This window comes from Tyto alba, unplaced genomic scaffold (genome assembly GCF_018691265.1).
Source record: "Tyto alba isolate M040663 unplaced genomic scaffold, T.alba_DEE_v4.0 Super-Scaffold_38, whole genome shotgun sequence".
In the NCBI taxonomy this organism is placed as follows: Eukaryota; Metazoa; Chordata; class Aves; order Strigiformes; family Tytonidae; genus Tyto; species Tyto alba.
In genome coordinates this window covers 7,082,033-7,105,535 of record NW_024881313.1, presented here as the reverse complement: position 1 = coordinate 7,105,535, position 23,503 = coordinate 7,082,033, and the positions used below count along the sequence as shown (strand labels likewise).

At 43.2% G+C, this 23,503-nt stretch overlaps 2 protein-coding genes across 4 annotated transcripts in view; one reads left to right on the top strand and one right to left on the bottom strand.

The window, feature by feature from the left end:
- The window catches only part of DNAH11 (dynein axonemal heavy chain 11), a 156,700-nt gene extending 152,635 nt beyond the window's left edge, over positions 1–4,065 (top strand). The window contains 4 exon segments of the mRNA XM_042802166.1: positions 222–359; positions 2,216–2,286; positions 2,961–3,003; positions 3,006–4,065. Coding sequence (XP_042658100.1) covers positions 222–359; positions 2,216–2,286; positions 2,961–3,003; positions 3,006–3,112 — 359 coding nt within the window. The 3' untranslated portion in view covers positions 3,113–4,065.
- On the bottom strand, positions 3,074–23,301 carry CDCA7L (cell division cycle associated 7 like). Of its 3 annotated transcripts, XM_042801902.1 has the most exons (10): positions 23,260–23,298; positions 16,487–16,633; positions 13,098–13,229; positions 12,270–12,629; positions 10,285–10,359; positions 8,656–8,841; positions 7,048–7,182; positions 6,031–6,180; positions 4,739–4,875; positions 3,074–4,383 (listed from the first exon to the last, which is right to left on the bottom strand). In XM_042801902.1, exons 4-10 carry the CDS (start codon positions 12,624–12,626, stop codon positions 4,353–4,355), a joined length of 1,071 nt encoding a protein of 356 aa, XP_042657836.1. In that variant the 5' UTR covers positions 12,627–12,629; positions 13,098–13,229; positions 16,487–16,633; positions 23,260–23,298; the 3' UTR covers positions 3,074–4,352. The 3 variants fall into 3 exon arrangements, with proteins under 3 accessions (XP_042657836.1, XP_042657837.1, XP_032847404.2); XM_042801903.1 differs by lacking the exon at positions 16,487–16,633 and having other exon boundaries at positions 23,260–23,301; XM_032991513.2 differs by lacking the exons at positions 13,098–13,229; positions 16,487–16,633; positions 23,260–23,298 and having other exon boundaries at positions 7,048–7,179.
- Between the last annotated feature and the right edge of the window lie 202 nt (positions 23,302–23,503).

The following is a 23,503-nucleotide window of genomic DNA, read 5'->3' as shown; positions in this document are numbered from 1 at the left end:
ATGTTTTGTTTCCAAACAGTTGCATTCATGCAGCTTTTTTTTTGCCTTACTTCGAATAATGGCAAAGGAAAAAAAAAAAAAGAAAAGAAAGTAAACCAACCCAACCCAACCCCAGTCAGTCTCAGGCCTGAGCACAACTGGCCTAAGAGGGGCATGTTAACAGTTCTGACATTAAAATTACTGTCTGGATATTGAATTGTTGCAAGTACTGTTTTTTAAAGCTGTAATGCAAAGCATGGCATAAAAGAACAACTGGCCTTTGGATAAGGTGTGCTTGACTGCAGATGTTACCAAAAAGACCAAAGATTACGGCCACCTATGAAGGGAAGGAGACTATATTTGTTGACTTTTCATGGAAGGTAAGAAATAAACTTAAATTGCTTTATCTCAGTAGCCTAATTCAGGGACTCTAGCTTCCTTCATTAGGTAGGTAAATTCCATCAGAAATTGGGTTAAAGTGTTGTGATCCTATCAACAGCACCAAGGAAGTTTGGGAGTGGTGGTGGATTGTTGGCATTGGTCCACTGTGACTTTAAATTTCATACCAGCTTGGTGTCCTAATCACTGACTATACTTCATGAACTTAAATGTTCACTGAGTCTGAACAAGGTCGGCATTGTAAAGCAGCAGCTCTAATCTAGTTGCGGTCCAGAAGCTTAAAGACTATTCCAGAGACTTTAAATATCACCCTGATACTGATCACCTAGAAATTTTCTGCAGCTCTTGGAGGTGCAGAATAGGGTTAGTAGTTAGCAGATGTTGGTACCATCTACACAGTTGCAGTTAAAAAAAAAAACCAAAACAAACCCCAACCCCCTCCCCCCCCCAAAAAAAAATCCACACCACAAAAAAGCTGTTTTCAAAATCATCTTTCTCCCATTTTTCCTTTCAGCTTGGCAGAAAGTTGTCAGTCCTAAATAAACAGCTGAAGAATTCTGAATTTTTAATTTACGAGGCTAAAATACTTATAGGCCACTGGGGAGACATACCAAGAAGCAAGGAAATACTTGAGAACCCCTGTATTAGCATGAAGTATAATGACACACATAAGTGGGTGATGTGTAAGTATGACAGTAGATTTTTCATCTGGGTTTCCAAGCAGTCAAATATTGCAGTAGATGTAATACAATTGTAGGCTGTCCCTGAATGGAAATCATCTTTTGAGCTGCAACCCCTCTTTTAACAACTTTCAGAGGATAAACATTGTACCTTGCTCTTTTGGAATTGTATTTTCCTGAGTCTGAAGCACCTAGTTTAGGAATGACAGCTAAGGCCCACAGTCAAAATGAGATTTTAGTTTTAACTTAGAAAGGCTGTCAACTAAGTTACAGCTAATTAGAGGAAACATCATAACCACTCATATTCTTTACCAGATCTGAAGGAAAGCAACTCTTTGGGGAGTTGCTACTACAGCAGGTAAGCCCCAAGGGGTGAGTCTGGGTGGGGGCCTGGAACGATGATGAGCATGTCATTTAACTTGCTTTTTGAAACAACAGCCTGAATTTTTCAGAGGATTTTTTTTTAAACATGTCACTCAAAGGGCAACACTCTTCCTTCTTCCTCTGGGCATGAGGAAGGTATCAAAGAACCTTGTGAGCTGTGGTTTCTGTGTTTGTGTTGGTATTGGCAGATACAGACTTTCCTGTTGCTACATAAACACTCCTAAAATCCACAACAGACATCTGCAACCTTTTATATGCTAGTTTATGTTAGAACACACAATAAACTCAACAAATCCAGCAGCTTTCAGACAGTGCATGGCCCTTCAGGAGCATAGAACTCATCTGTTTTAACGACACCTAAGTACCCGCTTTGGTATCTCCCTATACAAACATATGCTAGATATTCCAGTATAGTTCTCCGCCTTTTGGAATACTTGACCATAAACTAGTGGAGAATTAGGACAAAATCTGAGCACTTGACTTTGACAAGCACATTCAGTCATGGGCATACTCGAAGTCCCAACTGTAAGTCGTTTCCAGTCCCTGCCTTCAGTAGAAGGGCATGCTGATGAAGTCCAGTCCAGGCAGATGGTACATACTTACCTCCTCATTCATACAAAGAGAGGATGCAAAACAGGCCAACAACAGTCTATGCTAAATCTGTATGTTAAAATGTAGCTTTATGTATTTATCAATAAGGAACTACTTAAGCCCAAATTATTCTGGTCTTGCACTACAGAACACCATGTAAACCCTGTGCCTGTTTATTGCAGGTGCCTGGTGGGACATCCAGCTGGGGGCCATAGCTGAAGCCCAGGTCAAGGAATTAACTCCAGCAATTTTTGTAAGTGTGTAAGGAATGGAAGGAATTGATGCCTCAAACATTCATCGACACAGAAAGCCTCGAGGATGAGCTGTGGTCTTTGTGACTAGTCTAAAAAACACTGCCCAAGGAAGTGCAGAGCGTATCAAAGGGTGCACGGCTTCGCTCCCTTGTGGTTGTATTGCCAAATTCCCTAGATAAGCCCCAAAGAAGGGGAGACACAGACTGAATGAAAGCAGATATTGGGTTAACGCCTACACTTTAATTTATGACTGTATCCTTGAAGAAGGGCTAAAAAGACTGCTAAGCTAGAGGCTGGACAATTAACCGAGAAGCAAAAACTGAGGAAGTAAAGGTGGTAGGGGGGAGCATGACCACCAACTCAATTGGATAAGGGAGTTGGTGCACCCCATTCCCCTTCCATGCACGTGCAGATCCCATGCTCTACCCTTCCCTCATCTCTCACAGAACTGAGTTCCTGGAATACCTGCCTGTTTGTTTACTATGCTAATCAGATGATAAAGATGAACTTAAAAGGCGACAGAAAACTTTGCTATGTGTGTACCCACCACCCAAGATTTCCAGACCTGAGACAACGCTGGAACCTGGGGTGGTGACTGAACTCTTCTCCTTTCCTTTCACCTTAATTTAACCAGAGGGGACCACAGAACTTTTACAAGTCCCTGGGCTCCCAGTCCAGGTTGTAACAAAGGGCTATTCCAGTGGATCAAAGGGAAACTAACCAGTTTATAAAACCAAAAGCAGAGTTTTCACTTTCAATGTGAAAAACAAGGAGAAGCCAGCTAAATGGGTTCTGGCAGGAGTAGCTTTACTCTTGGCAGTGTAGTACTAAGCTTTCAATATTACCTGCTGCTTTCTCAATCTGCCTCCTAGTTAAAGCAAAAGGAGATAAATATTTTTCAGAGTGAGCTGGAGCAGGAGATTTGCCTCACAGAATCACAATCCTTAGTGCAACACTTACATGGCCTGGTGTTATTTCCTCATCTGTCAGTGCTCTGTTCATGTCTTTCTCCACATAATGATTACTGATCTGCAAGCATTCCTTCATTACACCAGCTACAGGAAAGTAAATGGGAAACAGCAGCATCTGGGTGTAGCTTGACTCACAAAATACTCCTCTTCATTATTTTTATTTTTATTTTCTCTACATAAAATGAAATGAGTATCTTACAAGAATTTTAACATAATCTTACTGCAGTACAAACATCGTGCATTTAAACAAAGGTGTTTGAAAGCTTGGTTGTACATATGAAAAAACATCTAAGTATGAACTGTATGAAAAAAAGTAATCCTGAATTTGTGACAGTTAACCAGTTATACGATATGCTGTAAGATAGCTGGATCAGGGAGCAGGTGCATCTCACAAAAATGGCTGGTGAGCAATTCTTTTTCCTTATTGGAATGGTATTTGAAATTCTTTAAATTTTTTTTTGTTTGTTTTACAAAACACTCTTCCACTTTCATGTTTCAGTGATTAATTGCACTTCGGAATAGAAGTAAGAGTCATCCTCCCATAGGTAGACTGAATCAGCTTTGGCTGGAATATAATGGCATTCAGATAGAAGTAGCCTTCCCTTCTTTGCAGGGACAAGTTCCATAACCTATTCCTCCACTTGTAGTTTCAGAAAGCAAGGGCTAGAAAACTGAATCTTTATTGTCAAGCTGGAACACAAAGGGTTTTTTGTTTCTTTAAAGATGGGGTAGGCTTTACAGATAGTTGTTAAACACTCTTTCTGCAAACTTTAACAATTACATAAATAAAAATATTGCTAAAATTGACCTAGTTCTCCATTATGTGGTTGTGTAGCTCTATTAAGAATTAACCACTCAAGGTTCAAGAGTGCCATTTAAGTTAATGTATAGGTCTGTGCATGTAGATTTCTCTACCAAAACATTTTCCTGAGAGATCTTTTGCATAAGACCACATCAATCAAAAAGTTCCCAACACAGAAATGTATATACTATACTCTACAATTCTATCTTATATAAAACATAGTAATAACCTTTTGAAGTTAAAATTTGTCAACATATTAACCAGTTGCGGGCACAGCTTGGGTTCAGTGTTCTCAATTGTCATCCGACAGTTGTTTTTGTAAACTAGAAGACATGTGAGAAAACAGTGTTAGTGCTTTTTAGGAAACTCAGGTTCCCCATCAACAGACAATTTCCATTGCTGAAGATGACAACTTCCAAAACAGCACTTCTATATGCTTCAAGCAATCAGTACAGATTTCAAAATAGGCAAAAGCATTTCAATTTCTTAAGCAAATTAGTTGTTTTACACAGACATTATGACTCTCTTTAATGAAGCTGATTTCAGCCTAAGAGAAACCTGAAGTCCAAGAGACTTCTTTTGCATAGGTCCAGGATCTGCTCCAGGCCACAGAAGTCAATAGTTATTTAAAGGGCTACAATGGTTTAAAAATGAATGACCACAGGGCACAGCCCTCACCTTTCCAGGTACTCCTTGACGTTGTTGTAGCCATAGAACTTGGCCAAGTGGATGAGCATGCCCGTGGCACAGCGCCCGTCCCGCCGGCGGCAGTAGCTGCAGTTGCAGACCCCACGACAGGGAGGACAGACCCAGGCCTGAAAGGGGGTGAATGTGGGAGCAGGGGAAAGGCAAGCCGTGAGTAAGGTTATATTCGCCTTCCATTTGTTCAGACAGACATGAGTATGGCTTCCCTACCCTGTGATTGTTCAAGGCAAGATTTTAAAAGCCTGTTATCAGCCAGCCAACCTTGTTAACACTTCCCAAATTCTGCAGGATTAAAGAAATAATCAAGTACTACCCTGTTTGCTTGAATACTTCTTGCTCTGAAGACTCGGGTTCTCTGATGTGCTCAATATTCATTTTCAAATAGACTGAAGGCAGCTGTAAGGCCTAATGATAACTCATCCTGGGCTAGGCTGACCATAATGAACTCCCCAGGAAAAGACAGGTACCCACTACGACAAGTTTGGCTCTGCCTGGTGGTGTAGCACAATTCCTGGGACTCAACTACCCAGTGTGTACATCAAGTCAGGCATCTCCCAGCTGCTCAGCAACTGAACATAGAGGCATAGGTACTCGCAGCCTGCTTTACAGAACAGCAGCCATTGCCATATGGGCCAACACATCAGAGCTGTTAGTTCTTCACTGTCCTTCAGACCAGCCCAGAAGCCCATCTCTAAAGCAGAGGTGGGGGAGAGGAAGTCCCAGAACAAGCTGACCACAGAGCACACTATTCTGCTGAGAGGTCTTTGTGTAGCAGTGCCTTATTCTCTGGCAGCAGCCTGTGCTCTCTCCTTGCTCAACAGAGAAAAGGGAACCAACCCTAAGACTCTTAGGTATCCTTCTCTTTTTTTTTTTCCCCTCTTATTTAAAAATCAGAATCTAAAACACAGAGCCCGCTTTGCATGCCATGTTACTGAGAGCATCCAAAAAAAAAAAAAAAAAGGGTACATTTTGGCATCTTTCTGAAAGGGCTCGGATTCATTTCCTTAAAAGCTCTCATGCTTTCCCTCCACTATCTGGTAGGCAAGTGGAGCTTCCAAGCCCAAAGATCGGTGGATTGTAACCCAGGTCCAGCACCTTCCACTCGAATTCCAACAAGATCAGCGTCGGTCCTAACTGTACTACAGATCTTCTCATGGCAAAACACTTTAAACACCATGTTATCATGAGCATATATACTCATCACAGCTTACTAACAAAACCGTATTCATTACACTTTCTTTCTAGGCCCAAGAAATTACACTTACTGGATCAAGCAGTGCTGATTTCACATCTTCCCCGTATCGATTTCGAAGACATGGTCCACAAAACTGCCCCCTTACTCCTCCACAGCCCTGGTTGCGACAGATTGTCTTTGTATCAATTGTCTTTTGTCGACACTGGTGGCAAGTACTACCCTGAAGTTTGAAAGGAGAAACACGTATGTATGAAGGACTTCTGAAACGCTCGCTGCTGAACTTTCCTAATATATCTGCTGATAGCAAAGCACAGACTTCAAACCAACATCAAATTCAGCAATGAAAATCTTAGCCAGAACCATATTCTGTTACTATGGTAAATCATACAGTTTTCCGGAGAGATACTAGGAATTTTAGAGACAATGCCCAGCCCCAGTTGCAATGGGAGTCTCAAACTACATGAGCCTCATGTCACAGTTCTGATCCTTTCCTCTATCTAGGAAAAAGCTAAAAACTAGTCAGAAAATGACCTTGTGGCTCACGTCTGCAAATACAATGAAGCATGAAATATACAGTAAGCTGATCATCTAGATCTTTATGACAATTAATAATAGCCAAATCCAGTGAAGGAAAGGAGGGAGGATTTCCATCAAGAGCTTGGAAACTACCCAGCCCATACAGAAATGTAATTTCCAGAGGGTACAAGGAACAGCCAGGATCACTATTATTTAATGGTACAACCACCACCACCACCACCACATTTATATTAAGTGAGAATGAGAGATAAAAGGGATGTCAGATCTTATCAGTGGTGAGTCATAGCTATAGCAAATTCCACTTAACAGCTCTGTGGCAAAAAAGCATTTCTTTGCAGAGGCAAAAAGCTGGTGGGGCGTGTCAACCAGCACAGGCAAGCCCACAGAAGCCTGGCAAAGCTTTCAAAGTTGTGCTTGTGTAATATAAGAATGCCAAGCTGCACTCTCCAGCACCTCAGGAAAGCATACCTTTTAGCAAACGCCAGTGAACTATTAAAAGCCTTTCAATTTCAAGCACACAGACAGGCTAAAGAATACAGCAGCCACTTACTAGAACTTTGTCATAGATTTTGTCCTTAACAGTGATTGCAATGTTGTCCAAGTCCTCCTCAGTAATATCCTCTACTGGGCGGTGAGATGAATACTTTGATGATCTCCTCCTTTTGCGCACTCCACAATCCTCCTGCTAAACAAACTCATCTCAACACCTTTTGTCTGGTGTCATGAAGATTCTGTCACCACACTTGGTGACAAATTCTTTCATTTATAAAGTGTATGCAGTCTAGAGGGGGTGGACTAAAGGCTCATGGACCACTGGAAGAACAGGGAATAGAGTTCTCAAATCTTCACCACCTCTTTCCCTCCATCTCCTCCCGTATCTTTTCTCTACTCCATTTATTATTTATTCTATTTATATGTTCTTCTTTCCTTCCTATCATTGTTATTTCAATTTCCACAAATCCCTATCATGTTTTTCTGCTACTTCTTTTTCTTTGCATTCCCCGCACACCTCCCCTGTAACTCCATTTCTTCCCTCTCAAAATAAGGAACTGTGACCATCTGCCTCCCCATGCTTTGCTCTTTCAATCTCCTAGCACACTCTCCCAAGTGCTTTCTCCACTGACAATCTCTAATGTTCTACAAAAAACCTTTACTAATTTTTTAGGTTAGTCCTGCCATACCCAGCCCTTTCTTACTATCTTCTTTGGTATTTGGAACAAAGTCTTCCATCCACTATGCAGAAGTATTTTTTTCCTTGCAATTATCATTCTCTTTGACCCCTATTCATGTACAAGTGTCATCAGCCTTCCTCCTACCCCACTCTTAACACCTCATTTGTCCTTCACCCTAGATCGGCTCTGTTCTCTCCAAAATAGTCATTTACCAGCCCAGGTTTTCACACAGCGCCACTCCACTGTTTTTAACAGCCAAGTTCCCTCTGTAATGCTTCAACTATGCCCAGCACTCACTCCTACAAGCAAAACTGGGGTCCAGCCTGTGCAGATGCAGACTTCAGGAGTCTTCCTCATAAAGGCTATACAGTAAATGTAATCAAGACAAATGGCCACCATAAACTAAGGGAGTTAAACAGATTTAAAAAAAAAATGGGGAAAAATGAAACTTGCAATTTTTGAATGGCTAGCCAGTAAAACAGTGGTTTGTTGATGCAGATTCCCTTCATTCACACTGGAGTGTGAAGAATGGGGCGGCGGGGGGCATGGGGAGGGTGTCAAGTGCATCCGTCACACCAGTTAAGCTATAACTCCTCTATTCCCCTCTGCTATTTCCAGAGAATGGGTTTAGCTAATTTCTTCTGAATCTGAAGATAGAGAAGATCTGCTCTGTCACCTCCACCAGCCCCCCCACCTTGCCACTTAAAGGCCTTCGACATTGTGGGCTCTAGTAATTTTCAGATAATAAATTACTGACCATAAGTAAACTGCCTTGTTGTGTTTCAACAACACAGGTCACAAATAGAGCCCAGTTAACAGGAGAAAGATGAGGCAGGAAGGCCTGAAGATAACTTCTTCTGTGGCTAATCCCAACCAAAGTTTCTCATTAACTTTCTGTAGGATGTGATGCCTGCTCTAAAAACTGGCCAACAATTTAAATGTTTCCTAATCCCTGACTACTGGAGATATCGAAGTCTTGCAAATACCATACTGAGTCTCTTCTTCAAGAGGTTTTGTTGTCTATAGCTGTGCAAGTGTTCTGCAAATTTGACAGCTGACATAGTAAATTTTTCCAAGGCAAATTTTTCTGGTGGACGAGCATTCCTGGTTGGGTTCATGCGACGTACTATCTGGCCTTCAGAAAACGTCCTCCTTGGGATTTTCTTCTGTTTCTAAAAAGAGAAGAAGATTCCAGTAACTGTCGTTTCAGTTATGTTTGCAGTGATAAACACTGAAAGTGATCTGAAAATATCTGTACCACACTTGTTCTATCATGTATTGATCTGTTCCTCTCCCACTCCTTATTTTTTAAGTCAAACCTCACCGATTTCTAGCATTCTTAAGTCTTCTCCCTACACACTGTATCTTTTTGCTCCTTTTTAAACACCACATCTTCACATTCAAATTCTATTCCAATTAACATCACAGAACCATATCAAAATTTTATGTGCAGCATATTAACGTAGAAGCTAGCTCTCACTATTCTTCAGTAGTTAAGTGTTCAGATTTTCTACAATCTGAATACACCTTCAAGGAATAATCCAAATTCTAGGTAATTTTCTTTTAGATTTTTTAAATTGAAAGAGAATTGATAAGCTGCTTCTCCTACTTCCATATTCCTAAGACCTGCAAACTTCTAGGAGGCCAAGACTGTCACATCTGCCAACTACTGCGTGACTGAATTCATGCATGGACACCTACCATAAAGGCAGCTACTAAATCGGACAGTATAAACAAGATGTAGGAAGCAAGTCTGCTTGCTGCCATACACTTTCATTATTTCCTTCAAAAGAAGTGAAAGGCACATTACAAGGAGACAGCCTGGAAGTCAAAAACTAAGCAGATGAGGTAACTAGCCTACTCCTGATGCCTTCCCCCTTCCTCAAGTAAAGGTATTAAATAGAAGTAGTAGGCTTATGTATGTATTCTGAGGATGTCTAAGTTTCTGTAGCATTAAACTAGAGGTAAAAAGGTTCTGGCCTTTCAAAGACTGTATAATTTGGCTTCACTTTTTCACCCGACAACCACCACAACAGCATTTCCACACAGCCTTCCCAAAGACATGGCTCTTCAATTTTTCCATCAAATCTCTTCAGTTTATAATATATGTGGAAAAACAATACTATGTAGAGAACCTAGAAGGTTTAACAGTTCTCTGTTTCTAGCCAAGAGAAGTCAGTTGAAATAACTACAGTATCATTCTGGGTTCATATTGAAGCGGTTCAATTTCATCAGCATAGCTCTACTGGGATGTGTGGATTTTAAAAGAAAAGCCTGCAAGAGAAAAGTTACCAGGATCTAAACCCAAAGGAAAGCTACTATTCTTCCTTATTCCCACATACACAAACATTTGTCTAGCATCCTAACAGTATTTCTGGAGCAAAAATGATAAAGCAGCATCTCACCTTGGTCTCCATACTGCTTCATAAATTATCTTATAATATTCCATTTCCTCACATAACCTCTAGTACTTAAATACAGAGAAATAGCAAATCTGCACATAAGGTGACTAAAACCAAAGAAAACCAGAACAAACTTGGTGAGAGCATTTCATTGGGAAACACATGAAGTCTAGCAAAACTGACTGTCACCTCTAGCCTGTACCAGAGACTTACCGAGGGAGGTGAAGTGGGTGTTTTCACCGGGAACAGTTCAGGTATGGAATTCAGTTCTGCCAGGAGCTGGGCAAGCTGAAATCAACAGTGATGCCACGTTGAAAACTCACTGCAAACTTGCAAATAAGCAACACCTGTCATCCACTCTTCACATGCACCCCGAATTACATCTAAACACATGAAGTTTCAGTGCATGAAATCTTTTTGGAGGCACTTTATTTAACTGGGGCTCATAAAAGGGGTTCATTTACCCCTGAATGAGCAAAATTCTGTGGGCAGTACTAACTTCACCGCTCCCATTGTTACTGGGAATTAGAATTAGCTAGAATTACATCCAATCTTGTCGAAACAGCACTGTAGCAGCACATTACAACATGGTTATGATATCTACAACTGATAACGAGAAATTCACAGTTCATATGGCAGGAGGGAGAAAAGGAAGGCAGGGTGCCCTTGGTCAGAAGACTGTAAGATGTTCCCTCTGGGCTGTTTTACTGAATGACTACTGATACACCTGTGTTTTTTGCCAGGGAACTCAAGTGTCTCCCCTTAAGCAGCGACGTTGCAGCAGGGAAACCTTGCTCCCCACTTCTCAGTGGTCCTTAGTAGCAATGACTAGCAACATCCCTTTTTCAATAATGACAGCTAGTGCTGATTTCACAAATGCTGCAAACCACAGCCAAGTAATTTAAATACCCATTGCTTTGTGCAGATACACACAGCAACATGGGTACATGCTCATTTGCAAGTCACAAAACAAGCCTGACTGGCAGTTCCCCTAACCATGCAGTATCAGAAGCACTTCAGCAGGATGATCTGCTGCACCATGTAGGAGATGTTCTGGGGGTACATTTCAAGAAAAGCAGTGGCTGACAGGTCCAAAAAAAATACTGACCTGTTCTGGAAGGCCAGGATAAGGATATCTTCTGAAAAAGCCAGCAGTAGCAGGGATGAGCCAGGCTGCTAGCTTTCTCTGAGACCATCATACCAATCAGGAGATTAAAAGCTGGATACAGCATTTCTCAGTAAATACTTCAGTGTGGCATTTCTTAAGAGTTTTTTAATGTCATGACAGTACTGCAACTAGGATGCCAATCAATTTTGCAATGGTTGAACTAGAAGGAAGAGTGTAAGGTGAGAAGGGTGGAAGAGCAGCAAGACCAACAGAACAGCAGTGAGGATACAAGACAGATTAGAAACACAGGTACAAAACTAAATCAAGTTTTTATGTGGGAGATGCAAGCTCACACACCCAAGAGGTGTACTTGAGCCCCAAGACTGTTTGGAAGCTGCAACTTTTCCTGCAATACAGTAAAACTGAAGGAGCCACTGAGGACCCATCATCATCTCCAATTTGCAGAGCAGCGTGGTAATTAAACGACAGCTGGTGGCATTTTGGACAAGAGGAAAAAGCATTAGGGAATGATCAATGTCTCTCTTTTCTGAACCTACACCTACACTCACAGGCACGCACGCGCTCTCAGTAGTTACATAGTAAAGCATAACTGTAAACATCACATCCCACACAAGTGAAAAATTACATTTATCATCCTTCGCAGTTTTTAGTTGGCTTTCCCATCAGTATTTGCAGCAGATCTGTCAGACAAATGAAAAGTAGAAACTCCGTTGTGCAAATGACACCATGAACTACCTGAAGGGACCAGCTGGTTTTCCAACATGTTCTGAGTAGAAGACTGCCATTTGGGCACCTGTAACTTTGTTCACATCCGCATACAAAATGCTTGGCTCAACTCCAGTTTTAAACTGGAGCAGGCTAGTCCTACTTGAAGCTATTTTAGGCATAAATGTCTGAGCCCTGATGGTCCTCTAGGGTTTTTCCTAAGTAGAAAAATTCAAACACAAACCACCATGAGATTTTTCCTAAATCCCCGCACAGCACCAGCAGGACCCCAAAATCTAAGCGTGCAAAAGCTAAGTACTCGGATGGGAATGTCAGAGAACAAAGCACTGCTCCTAAGTCTTACCATGGCTTTATTTTCTTTAATATTCATGGCTCTCTTAAGCAGAGCACTGGAACTTTCCTCCTGTGTTTCTTTAATGTCTTCTTCAGACTCTGAAGCAGAGCCCTCTAGTTTGTCCCACCGCTTGCAGCTTATTTCTTTTGAAAGAGGTGTGAGGGATTCATTGTCCTTTAGAGGTAAGCTAGAAAAATCCTGTTCAGGCACTTTCTTCTCAGATGACTTTCTGGTAGGAAACTGCAAGGCAACACGAAGGCCAAAACTTCTTCTCTTGGGGGAAACTTTCTTCTTTGCCTCTTCCTCCTCTTCTTCCTCACTACCCAATAAATTCTCACGTTCTTCACCACTCAAGTCTGACTCCATTGCCTAGAGGCAGGAAGAATCCCGTGTTACATTATTGGCTGTGACACAAGAAAGGTCATTTTTAAAATCACTAATTCTAGGCAGCAGTCTCACCACCTGAAGGCCCTGTCATAAATTCACCTAAGTGAAGAAATTTTTAAAAGTTCACAGTACATGACTTCTCCCTGTGCTGAGACCAACACATTATTTACATATTAACATTGTCTGAAACACAGACATGGCTGTCTTCAGAGGAACAATATTGGCCAGCACAGCCCATCCACAAGCAGGGGAAGAAGTTCTCATTTCTAATATGTGATGTTATAATAAATAAAGCTTTTTTTCTCTTTTAAGATAACACGTTTTTCTTCAGCATAAAGAAAGAACATCATGGTGTATCAGAAACAGTTCTACTAGATCATGAGGTTTACACAGAAGAGACAGAAAAAACCAAGCCAACATATACATTCTCGTGTAGGTGACTGTCTTTACCAGAACTCCTTTTTTGTTCACATCCACCTCGCTTGAAGCAAAGCCTTCAAACGCTTCCGTTTCAGAGTCAGTGTCTTCAGTGAAAATCCTCCGCAGTTCTTCAGTGAGGTATCTGGACTGAAATGGAACCTCCTGTAAAAATACCAGCCAGTAGCTGTGAGAGACAGTCAGATGCAGAAATAGTCACACAGTCACAATAAACCAGTTCTGAGGCTCAAGCAGGTACCAACTAGATGGCATATACTGTGAAAGCACTTTGCAGGCAAAGCCTGCTAAAAGAAAAAAGCAGAACACATTCAGAGTTTCAGCACTGAGTTAGTTTAACTTAGAAGAAATTTTTTTCAGCATTTTGAGCACAGGGCTTTAACTGAGCTGCTCCTTGTGGGGGAAACTCTCCCCCTCTTCCTCCTCCTCTTCACTACTACCCAACAAAAATAAACTACCAGTTTTCTTCTGTGTAAATTATCATGTTGTTTTGTATGTTTTCTTCTGGATGTAAAAAAACATCTTGAATGGAAGAAAATATAAACCATGACCACAGTAAGAAAGAGTCCTCCTTTTTCCACTTAGCAGTAGAAACAACACTCTCCTCTGGGCTTGCTACAGCAATACACAAGGCTCCTGGAGATCGAGTCTGCTCCTTCTCACGCTGTTACACCACCACTGAAGTGACAAATACCAATATAAAACCACAACACTTTGAACAGCCTGACTAACATCCCTCCACCTTCCAACTGCTCAACTCTCTCTGTTTTAATGGTGCAGTTTTTGTCATTCAAACATGTTTTAGAGTAAACAGACCCCAATTTTCTGCCCATAGGCTAGGATGTAAAAAGTCAGTCCATGGAAAATAAACTAAGATCTCATTAAAACACTCTTCACAATACGCACATTACATACCAATTAAACTCTACGCATTTACTAAATCAGCAATGTATTTCCATGCTTCCAATCAGAATTAGAAGACCATCTGTCAACTTGTCCCTGTTAGTCTCCTGAAAAACTTGTTCATAGTAGGAACATAACCCATGTTCACACCACACTTGCCTCTCTAAAGTCAGCAACACTCACTTCAGTTTGTTTCCCCAATCTTCCTCTGCTATTTCTTCCTCCCAAATGAGATACAAAAATGACCTTTCATATGATGCACTTGCTAAATATCTTTATTCTTCCTTTCAATTTCCTCCCGCCCCTGACTTTAATTACACACTTCTTTACGTTAATATGTGGTGAAAAACAGATACAATAGATGAGTGCAAAAACTTATAGGGGAATTGGAGGGGGAGCTACTGCATATGTTGTTTGTTTACACTTAAACATCTCCTACAAATTATTATGGGTAACTGGAGTGAGTTTTATCTGAGCAAAATTACTTTACTCTTTTGTTGATAGCTGCAGTGCAGCTGCTTGCGAAAGGAACAAACACAATAGGGAAGTTACTTTAAAGTTAAATTGGATTTCTTGGAGGGAAACTGAAGTTTTTATGCATTCTGTGTGCATAAAACAGCTAAAGTGGCTAAAAATAACACACCTAGAGCTATGCTGTCACACCTAGGAATAATGGTCTATACAAGGTAAAACACGCATCGGGGATACCTATAGGAAAAAATGGCCAAAACTCAGCAGAAGTGCAGAGGTTATGGGAGTAGGATTGCAGAAAGCCCTGAGGAAAAGCAGACATGGAGGGGTCACCTGTTAATGCATTTGCACATCAGCATCCAAGGGAACACCTGATGTATCAATGTCTCATTCACCACCCTGGCAGGGCCTTGCCTCCTCTCCCAACAACTGCAGAATTTTTCTGAACTTCCCATCACATTTGGCTCTTCACACCAAAGCCTTTTAGTTTCCTGCACCACAAGTACCTATGGTCTTTCTCAGCAACAGTGGTGTTTGGCATCATGAATGGGTGGAACTCAGGATAAAAAAAAATGTGGTTTTATTGTACCGTTTAGTGGTAAAGGAGGTAAACTCAATACTGATGGTTTTAAATAATTCTCAGCCCAAGGGAAACACAGGAACGGTGAGGAAGGCTGCACTGCCAGCTGTAAATTTGGAACAAGTCTCACTGGGATTCCCAGTAACGCATATTAAACTAGAACTACCTAGCTATTCTACAGCATTTTTCATCAGAGGATTTTAAAATGCTTTGCAGCAAAGATCATTATCATAATCTCCATCTGACAAGTTGGGAAACCAAGGCAGAGAGAAGTAAAGTAAGGTGCCCGCAGTCGCCTCGCAGCAGCAGAAGCTCAGGCTCTCTCTCACACAAGGCTCCTCCTCCACCACTGCTACCACCACCTCTCCTTGTAAATTCTTCTTCATGCTCCACACAGAACCACAAATACAAGAACAAGCTACCGCCTGGTTTTCTGAAGTCACCAGTACTGCTGTCTAGCAACAAGAATACAAAGTGATTGAGAGCCCGGTGTATTTCACTATGTTTTAGCCACTGTTTTTCTCCACATCCCAGACTGTGGCTTTATCCCCAAACAGCTTCTGCACTCTCCTGAGGCCATTTGCCTACCAAGGCTCAGAAACAGCATGCATTTGTACAAGCCTCATTCTGTTTCCCTTGCTAACACTAGTCATCTTCCATGTCTTCAGCACTTCTTAACTGGGTACTGACCTGATGGACTAGGAAAAGAAAAGGGAAAAAAAAGCATTTTTCGATTTTTCTATTAACGGAACAGAGGGACCTTTCTGAGAGCACAACTGACAATGGTATCTTTTAGCACATTACCTATCAAGTATATAAAGCTTCTAAAAGACTAAAAACTAAATTTTCTGGCAGCCACGACAGCACACAAGTTCTCTTCCTTTCTTGTGAATTCAGCTGGTAATTCCAGCTGCCAGATCAGAGAATGAAAAATATCAAATGGTTATGCTGACCCAAGCTACTTCATCATTAAGAAAGCAGAGAACCAGCAAATCTCATAATTACAGCAGCAGCTGATGGTTTCTGTGGGTCACCACCACTAAAACATGTTTTTAGTGCAGAAACTGCACTGAGATAAATTTCTGGTAGAAATGCCTTGAGGTCTGCATACTCACAAATGCCCACCTACTATCACACATTTCCACTGTCTTATGTATCCAGAGCACACCAGCCCAGGATGGCAACTGTCTCTTTCCTGTTTGCTATACTTACCTACTTCACTTAAACCCATCTTCTAATGAAAGCCATTTTCCTTTCTATATTATGAAAGAGTTTTTAAAAGCAATCATTAAACCCTAAAAAGGATAGCAAGTTTGTTTACATTTATTTTTAACATGAGGACTGTAGGTTATGGGTTTTGCTGTGAGTTATAGCTTGCACAGCTTTGACAGAGGCTCAGAGTACTATTGCACCCAAAGAGCGTAAGTGGACCACGGCAATCCATTCCTACCTTTTTTCCTGACTCCAGGGAATCAAAACTAGCACAGCTGTCCTTTGACAACAACCTCTGTCTCGAATCATCATCGTGGAACCCCAGAAAATCTTCATTGTCACTGGGGGCATTAAAAATGTCAGCCACATCCTTGGATATCTGTTTCTGATTCAAAACGAGACGGAAGATACGAGTCAGACACGCCAACTTAATAGGAAAACTCAAACTGGCAGCAGTACAACTTATTTTTACACTCCTATGCAAGTACAAATATGTATCGCAAAATATGCTATGCGTAAACTGTACCTCATTTAGCTAAGCTCCAGGAAAATTCTCTACAGACTGTTTTAATCCCTCAATACGGACTCCAGATTTGGGGCTAGGGAGAGTATGCGATATGCAGGGTGTTTAACTTCACAGAACAGTACTTCTCTGACGTAAAAATACATGTGCGTCTCATTTTGTAAGCACATGCTCGGGGCACCCTTTATTCATAGTGAAACCCACCACCGCTCCTCCACTTACAGAGCAATGATGGTTCAGAGGTGAGGAACACACATTTATATTTAAAGTAATGCTAAACCAGTACAAATAAACCTTACCAATTAGAGCAATAACAGCAACGTTACATATTTTAGCAGACACTTAGCCAACTCCAAAAATAAAATCAATGCAGCTCATTCTCTTTGTCAGTACTGCTGCAGAGCTTTTTCCGCAACACTCGGTACTAAAGTGAAAACACATTTTAACTGAGAACGTTTCTCATTTACTAGAAGCCCGGGATGTAGTCTGCCAGGAGGAAGCACTGCCAAGGGCAGGCAGCGGCACTTTCTGAGCTGACCAAGGTCACAACTTCAGAGTTTGAGAAGTCCAGCGCCAGCACGGAAGGAGACCTGGTTCCACCACATCCAACCATTCCTCCTGGCCACGTATTTCACCAAGCACTTTGGAGAAGCCTCTCCATGTAACAGGCCAAAGGAAGCCTTCAGACAGCTCCCACCTAGGCTGCTTTAGGAGTTGGTGTGCGGAAGGACGGGATGGACAGACCCAACCTTAAAAACTGAGACAGAAGGCATTTTGCCAAGTTTCAGAACACAGTTTTACATGTCCCAGTATCATTTGCAAAACCATGCTGCCTCTCACAGAAACGCTCAAGGAGAAAAGTGTCCACCTCGCTCACCAGCACCCAGACATTTATCTTCTATGTCCCCAGGACCACATGTACACATCACGCACGCTACTCGTACTTGAAGCAAGCCTTTCTGCTGTTTGCCGTGTGCTAAAGCCGCATGTGGATTTCCCACTTCTCTCATTAACTCTCAGGAGCGTGAGATCAACAGCCGCCTGGTGAAAGGGGCCAGTTCCTTGACCAAAGGAGGTCTCCAGCCCTGAACGTTCAAGAGAACATCCCCGAGGTGAACTCCAGAACGGAGAGCAGCCTGCCCCTGTCTGCTGTCACAGACAACCAAGGTTGCTTACACAGGGCCCCACATAATGATTTTTAAAATTACTAAAAAAAAAAAAAAAAAAAGTTATTTGTGCCATGGCAAATGGCCCAAAGGAAGCTTATTCTCCAAAAATAACATTGCTGACAAAATTCCACTTTCATTAAAAGAACAAGAGCACCTTGACCAATGCTTCACTCTCTGAAATAAGCTGCAGTAATGGGCATACATAGGCTTAATTTTATTCTTGCTCTGCTTTTATGAAGCTGATGTAGACTGATGCAAAACTGATTTACTGTTGCTTGAGCGAGAGCAGAACTCACCTCTGAACAACTGACCCTTGCAGGCACTAACAGCACGACCCAATGCACTGCTGCAGAAGTTGTGCTGTCCGCGTTTGAACCGCTTTGGATATTCCCTCACCCCCACCTCTCACAACAAACAGCCAGAATCCGCCTCCGTTGCTGTGACAGAATTCACGCAGTACAGAGCGGTGTTAAAAATGAAGCATTATGCACTTGAATGGAAAAAAACATACAAGGAGCTGTGAGGCTCGTTGCTGTGAAAAAATTGCTTCCAGGAGCCACTGCATTAGTTCTTGTGCTATTGTACAGCCGAGTTAGTCACTGCTGAGATTACTGTATGCCTAACTAATTTCTTCTTCTTCACCTGTTACTTCTGCATCTGCACCCGAGGAGACGTTATGGGGGTGTAATTACTGATTCTGAACAACAACAAAAAATTATTTCCCAGTAGAAGATCTTTTCTGATCTTTATGGATTCCCAAATAAGAAGGTACTGATTTCAGTAACTTACTCCAGAACTTCAAAGATTTTTAGTTTGTGACTTCTTCCCTGTAGCCTGACTTTGAAGAATCCTATTTAGCCACCCGTGAGTTCCATTTTCACCAAAAGGCCTTGGATTGCTAACAGGCAACACCTGACACACACAGGGTGGGCATACTTTGGGGGTTTAAGAGGAGCACCCTCACAACCAAGCTTACTCACTGCCAGTACTCCTACACCCGAAATCACAGGTCGAGTTTACTCGCAGCAGAGGTCCATTGCCCTCAGCAGACAGACATCAAAGACGAGCTTGCACCAAACACCTTTGACGTGATGGGTTGGTTCGCTGTTATTTGCTGTGGAAGCCACAGGCATTTCCATTTCTAGCTTTCAATTAAAATACACTCATAAACTGATTTATAATCGGCATCAGAGCCTAGCATTTTAACTCTGTCAACAAAGTAGCATATACCAAGAAAGAAAATACATATTTGCCTTAAACACAAATGTCAAACTATTAATCTATTCTAAACACTTGAAAGCTGCAGGCACTTCAAGAGAGGATCTTCTTGCCACTAAACCCCTAAAAAAAGCAGGATGGCAGAGAGATGATGAAAGTTTCAGGCTTGCTCAGGGAAAATATTTCAACATGAACAAACCACAGGTTCAGACACAGTGGTCTGCTGAAATGCTGCAGAGACGTGAGAAATACTGTCTTTTACAAATACCAGCTACAAAAAGCAAAGTACCGAAAATCTAGTAAAAGCTGAAAATAATTCACAGCTGCTGAAAAAGTCAGTCTTATTTCCAATAGGAAATTTTATTCCTATTGAGCGTAGTTATTTTTGCACATAAAATACACTTGCTTGTTTAAAACACCCAAAAGGTACTTTTCAAAAGCAGCAAAACAGCACACAATCCAACAGCTACCAGAATAACCAGACCTAACTATGTTTATTCAACAAGACATCCCCATCTCTCAGTTTCCCCTCTCTAAATTTGACAAAATACCACCGGTACACCCGGAGGCGCACCCAGGTTTGTCGGGCTGCGCGGAGGAGCTCCCACAGAACTGGGAGCAGGCAGCTCCTGTCTGCCCGTGGGGGCTGGCAGATCTGTCACCAAGGGCCAAGGGCAACAAGTATTGAGAAAGAAGGCCCGGAGGGATGTCAGACCTGATTCGGTGATGCTCCCACATTCACCACATGAGCGATGGGCAAAGTAAGGCACCTGAGGTCCCCACCAGTCAAAACAACATTTCTCCAAGTGCCATCCCCACAAATTCCACCGGCCCTGTTAGGCAAGGAGAAAAATAAAAGCTCGGGGTGATCTGTTTTACTTTCTACATCAACAAGAGTAATCCTGGTGTCTCAAGTGAAAAAGCAATTTTCCTGATACCAAAGCCAAAACAGATGCAACTTGTCCTTCTGCAAGGCAGAGCCCTGGCAAGCTACAAGAGAGAACGCTTGCCTGCACACACCCCCTCAGCTTCGGTGGGAAGCATCAGAGTTATTTCTACACCACTATCAACCATATTTAATTTTTTCAAGAGGTATTTGCTCTTATCGCTTTCATTGCCAGTTGTCACACTAGCGCATTCTTCTCTGACAATGATGTATCAGGAGAACATACTGTGTGAGAAAGCAGGGCTAGATATAATTCTCTATTTTTGCTGCTACCATGAAAAAGAGTCAGTTGGGCCGTGTTCCCTTCCTTCAAGCTTGCACAATGTATGGACATTCCTACTTTAAGCAGAGGACAGATAATTTCAGTAACATTCAAACTCACATCAAACTGAAATAATCCCAGTTTAATCTCAAATGCATACTCACACAAACCAAACTTGTGCAAAGTCACACCTTCAACACACGCTGGAAAACCTCTTGACTTGCCCCAGGCTCAGTATGGAGGCAAGCCCAAAGCACGCCACCCATGGGTTACAGGCACTGGGTTTGGCTCATAGCCCCAAAGTAACAACCGAACAGGGAAGCACTCCAAGACTGACAATTACGGGCAGTGCTACAAGAATAGAGGGCCCCAGCCAGAACGCCGATAAGTGCCAAACCAAAAACCCAAAACTATTTAGAAGTCAAGATCCTGGTCTTTCTGCTGGAATCATAAAGGCTAACAGCATTGTGTGAAAGCTTAATACAAACACATGAAAGTCTTGGAAGGCAAAGAGAGGCAAAGTCATATATTACGGTGCAGAAGAATCACACAGCTAGATGCATGATCAACAGGACTGTCAGTGCCATCCAACCAGAGACTTAAGGACAAAAACGAAATCTAGGAAGGCAAGGAAGATCCCAGATAACCTCCACAATTTCTCAACAGCATCAGAGGGCAAAAACCTGAAACCTTCTGGATGGTGAAGTGCATTCCTGGCACAATTGGCAGCAGGGTAAAAGGCAAGTGAGTGTTCAGAGAGAAGAAGGAATAAGTGATAAAATAAGCAGTCATCACAGCTTTACAATCTTTGCAGAGATACTTTGATTCCACCAGGGTGAAGATGGATTATGCCTAAACCTGTAAAAATCTGTCACAGGGTGGTTCGCCCTGCCTCCACAAAAAGTTACGGTAATTATCACCCCAGTCAACCTACTGATAAAGCCAAGTACTCCATGACATTTTAGTAAATTTAGCTATTTTCAGAACAGTAGAGTATGGTTTCTACATTGCTTTATTTAAACTAATTAAATGAGCTAAAACCCATCAAGCTACTTCATCTAAAATAAAGAACGTCCAACCAGCATAATCACACAGCATGTCATTTAAGGTGTTACTCTCCATAGGCAACATCTACCTGGAAACTATCCCGTAGTCTTCAAAAACACTGATAATAATGTGAACACCAGCACGCCAGCATATGAACGCAGCCCAAACACTCTGTCAACTGCTACTATCTCTTCTTTTGTAATATCTAATCTCTCACTGATCCAAACAGTAGTAACAGCTATTTCTGAATGAATTCTGCATAATTCAAAGAGCATCCCTTTCATCTGTGGTGATGCCTAATTACTTTCCGAGCCCTGGCATTCCAAGCAAAACACTTCTGCACAACACCACAGGAACGCAACGCATCCCCTCTTCATGTCTGGACTGCTAGCGCCCACACTTTTTGGGTGCTAAAGCTTTGTCAGCCAGCACCCCTTCAACAAGCTCTGTGTACTAAAGCCACTGTGCAAGGGCCTGTTAAATTAGACCCTGGGATGGGAAACGGAACTGCAGGTCTTGTGATTCAAAACCATTTCGTGATGCTGACTTCCCTGGCGATGGGGGCATGCACTCATAAGCTAATTTACCAGTCAGTGGACGACCTGTGACTTCCGAGACAAGGAAACCTTGGCCACCACATCCTTCTGGCTCAGCCAGGGCCGAATCCACTGACAGCCTGCTGCAAGGAGGAGCGAGAGGCATCAGAAGGCCTTGCTCTGACAAAAACAAGCTCCCACCAGAAACAGGAGAGCACTGAGTACAGACTGCATCCTTCTCCCCTTCAAAAGAAACACCACGGCTAGCCTTCTAGCTGTGCAGTAGAAAGGTGCCTGGTAGACAGTAAGAGCCTCTCCTTATAGCACCAGAGCTGAGAAGTGCGTGCCATCCATGTCAAACAGGTTTCTCCCCAACTGTTCTACAGCACCCTTATCTCCACTCTGACACCCGAGAGCCTAAAGCCATAGAGGTGGCAGGTTTACAAAGCCCCTGAGAGGGCAGAGGTCCTAACAAACATTTCAGTGTTCCTGCAAGCCTCCTGTTCCACCAAAACTCATGTAACTCCTTAGCCTTCCGTCAGCAAGAGCTGATGGAGATGCTGACTTTCTCCTCCATCCCACCACCTGGGAGACTCACCATATCGCCTCTCAAGACCTGAACCCCACAAACATCCTGACTGATGCATCCAAACGCTGGGCTTGGACTGGACCGCAGTCAGGTGCGCTGACCGAAGTGCGCCCAGGTTTGTCCCTAAACCCTCCAGCTTTATCAATGCTCACATGTATTCAGGCGACTCAAATATGCGTTTGGGGTATTGAGGCATTTTGAAAAAAAAAAAAAAAAAAAAAGGACATGTTTGGAAAAAAAAAAAAAAAAAAAAAAAAAAAAAAGCTATTTCCAAAGTGACATGCCCAGGCTTACAGAGACTAATTAATTAACACCGCTCCTCCCCAATACGCGACGCCCAAGCCCATCAGCCTTTCTCCGAGACGCTGCTGGACCCGTGGGGTTTCCCCACGCGCCGGGGCCGCCCCAAAACCGGCTCCCACCCCCTCCCCGGCGCTGCCGCGCCACGTGGAGGGCGCCCGGCGGGACCGTGGGCCGCCGTGCCCCGCGTGTACCGGGCGGGGAACCGCGCCGGCAGCGCGGGGAGGGTGGGAAGAGCTGCCCGCCGCTGGCGGCGGCGCGATGGCGCCGCCGCCAGCGGCGGGCAGCTCTTCCCACCCTCCCCGCGCCGCGGAGGAGCGGACAAAGGGACGCCGCTACCCCGGGAAGGCGGAAAACAGCCGAACCGGCGCCCTTCCTCCCCCCGCCCGCCCCGCTCCGCGCAGCCACCGGGCCGCCTCACCTTGCCGCGGCTCGCCGCCGGGCCTGTCGCCGTTGCCGCCGCCGCCGCCCCCCGCCGCCGCCGTCGCCGCCGGCCGCGCCGCGCCATGGCGCACGGAGCCGCCCGCGCTGCGGCGGGAGGAGGAGGAGGAGGAGGAGGAGGAGGAAGAGGAAGGAGGAGCAGGAGGCGGTGGCGGGGTGGAGCCGCCCGGGGACGGCGGGAAAGGCGGGATGGGGGACTGGGCACCCAGCGCGGCCTGGGGGGG

Bases quoted from the DNA above. Each gene is read 5' to 3' on its own strand.
- CDCA7L (XM_042801903.1), bottom strand. From the start codon at position 12,626: ATGGAGTCAGACTTGAGTGGTGAAGAACGTGAGAATTTATTGGGTAGT. The intron at 8,842-10,284 runs GTAAGTCTCTGG...TTCTCTTTTTAG, and splicing joins CACCCACTTCACCTCCCTCG to AAACAGAAGAAAATCCCAAG. The intron at 4,876-6,030 runs GTAAGTGTAATT...ACCCCCTTTCAG, and splicing joins AATCAGCACTGCTTGATCCA to GCCTGGGTCTGTCCTCCCTG.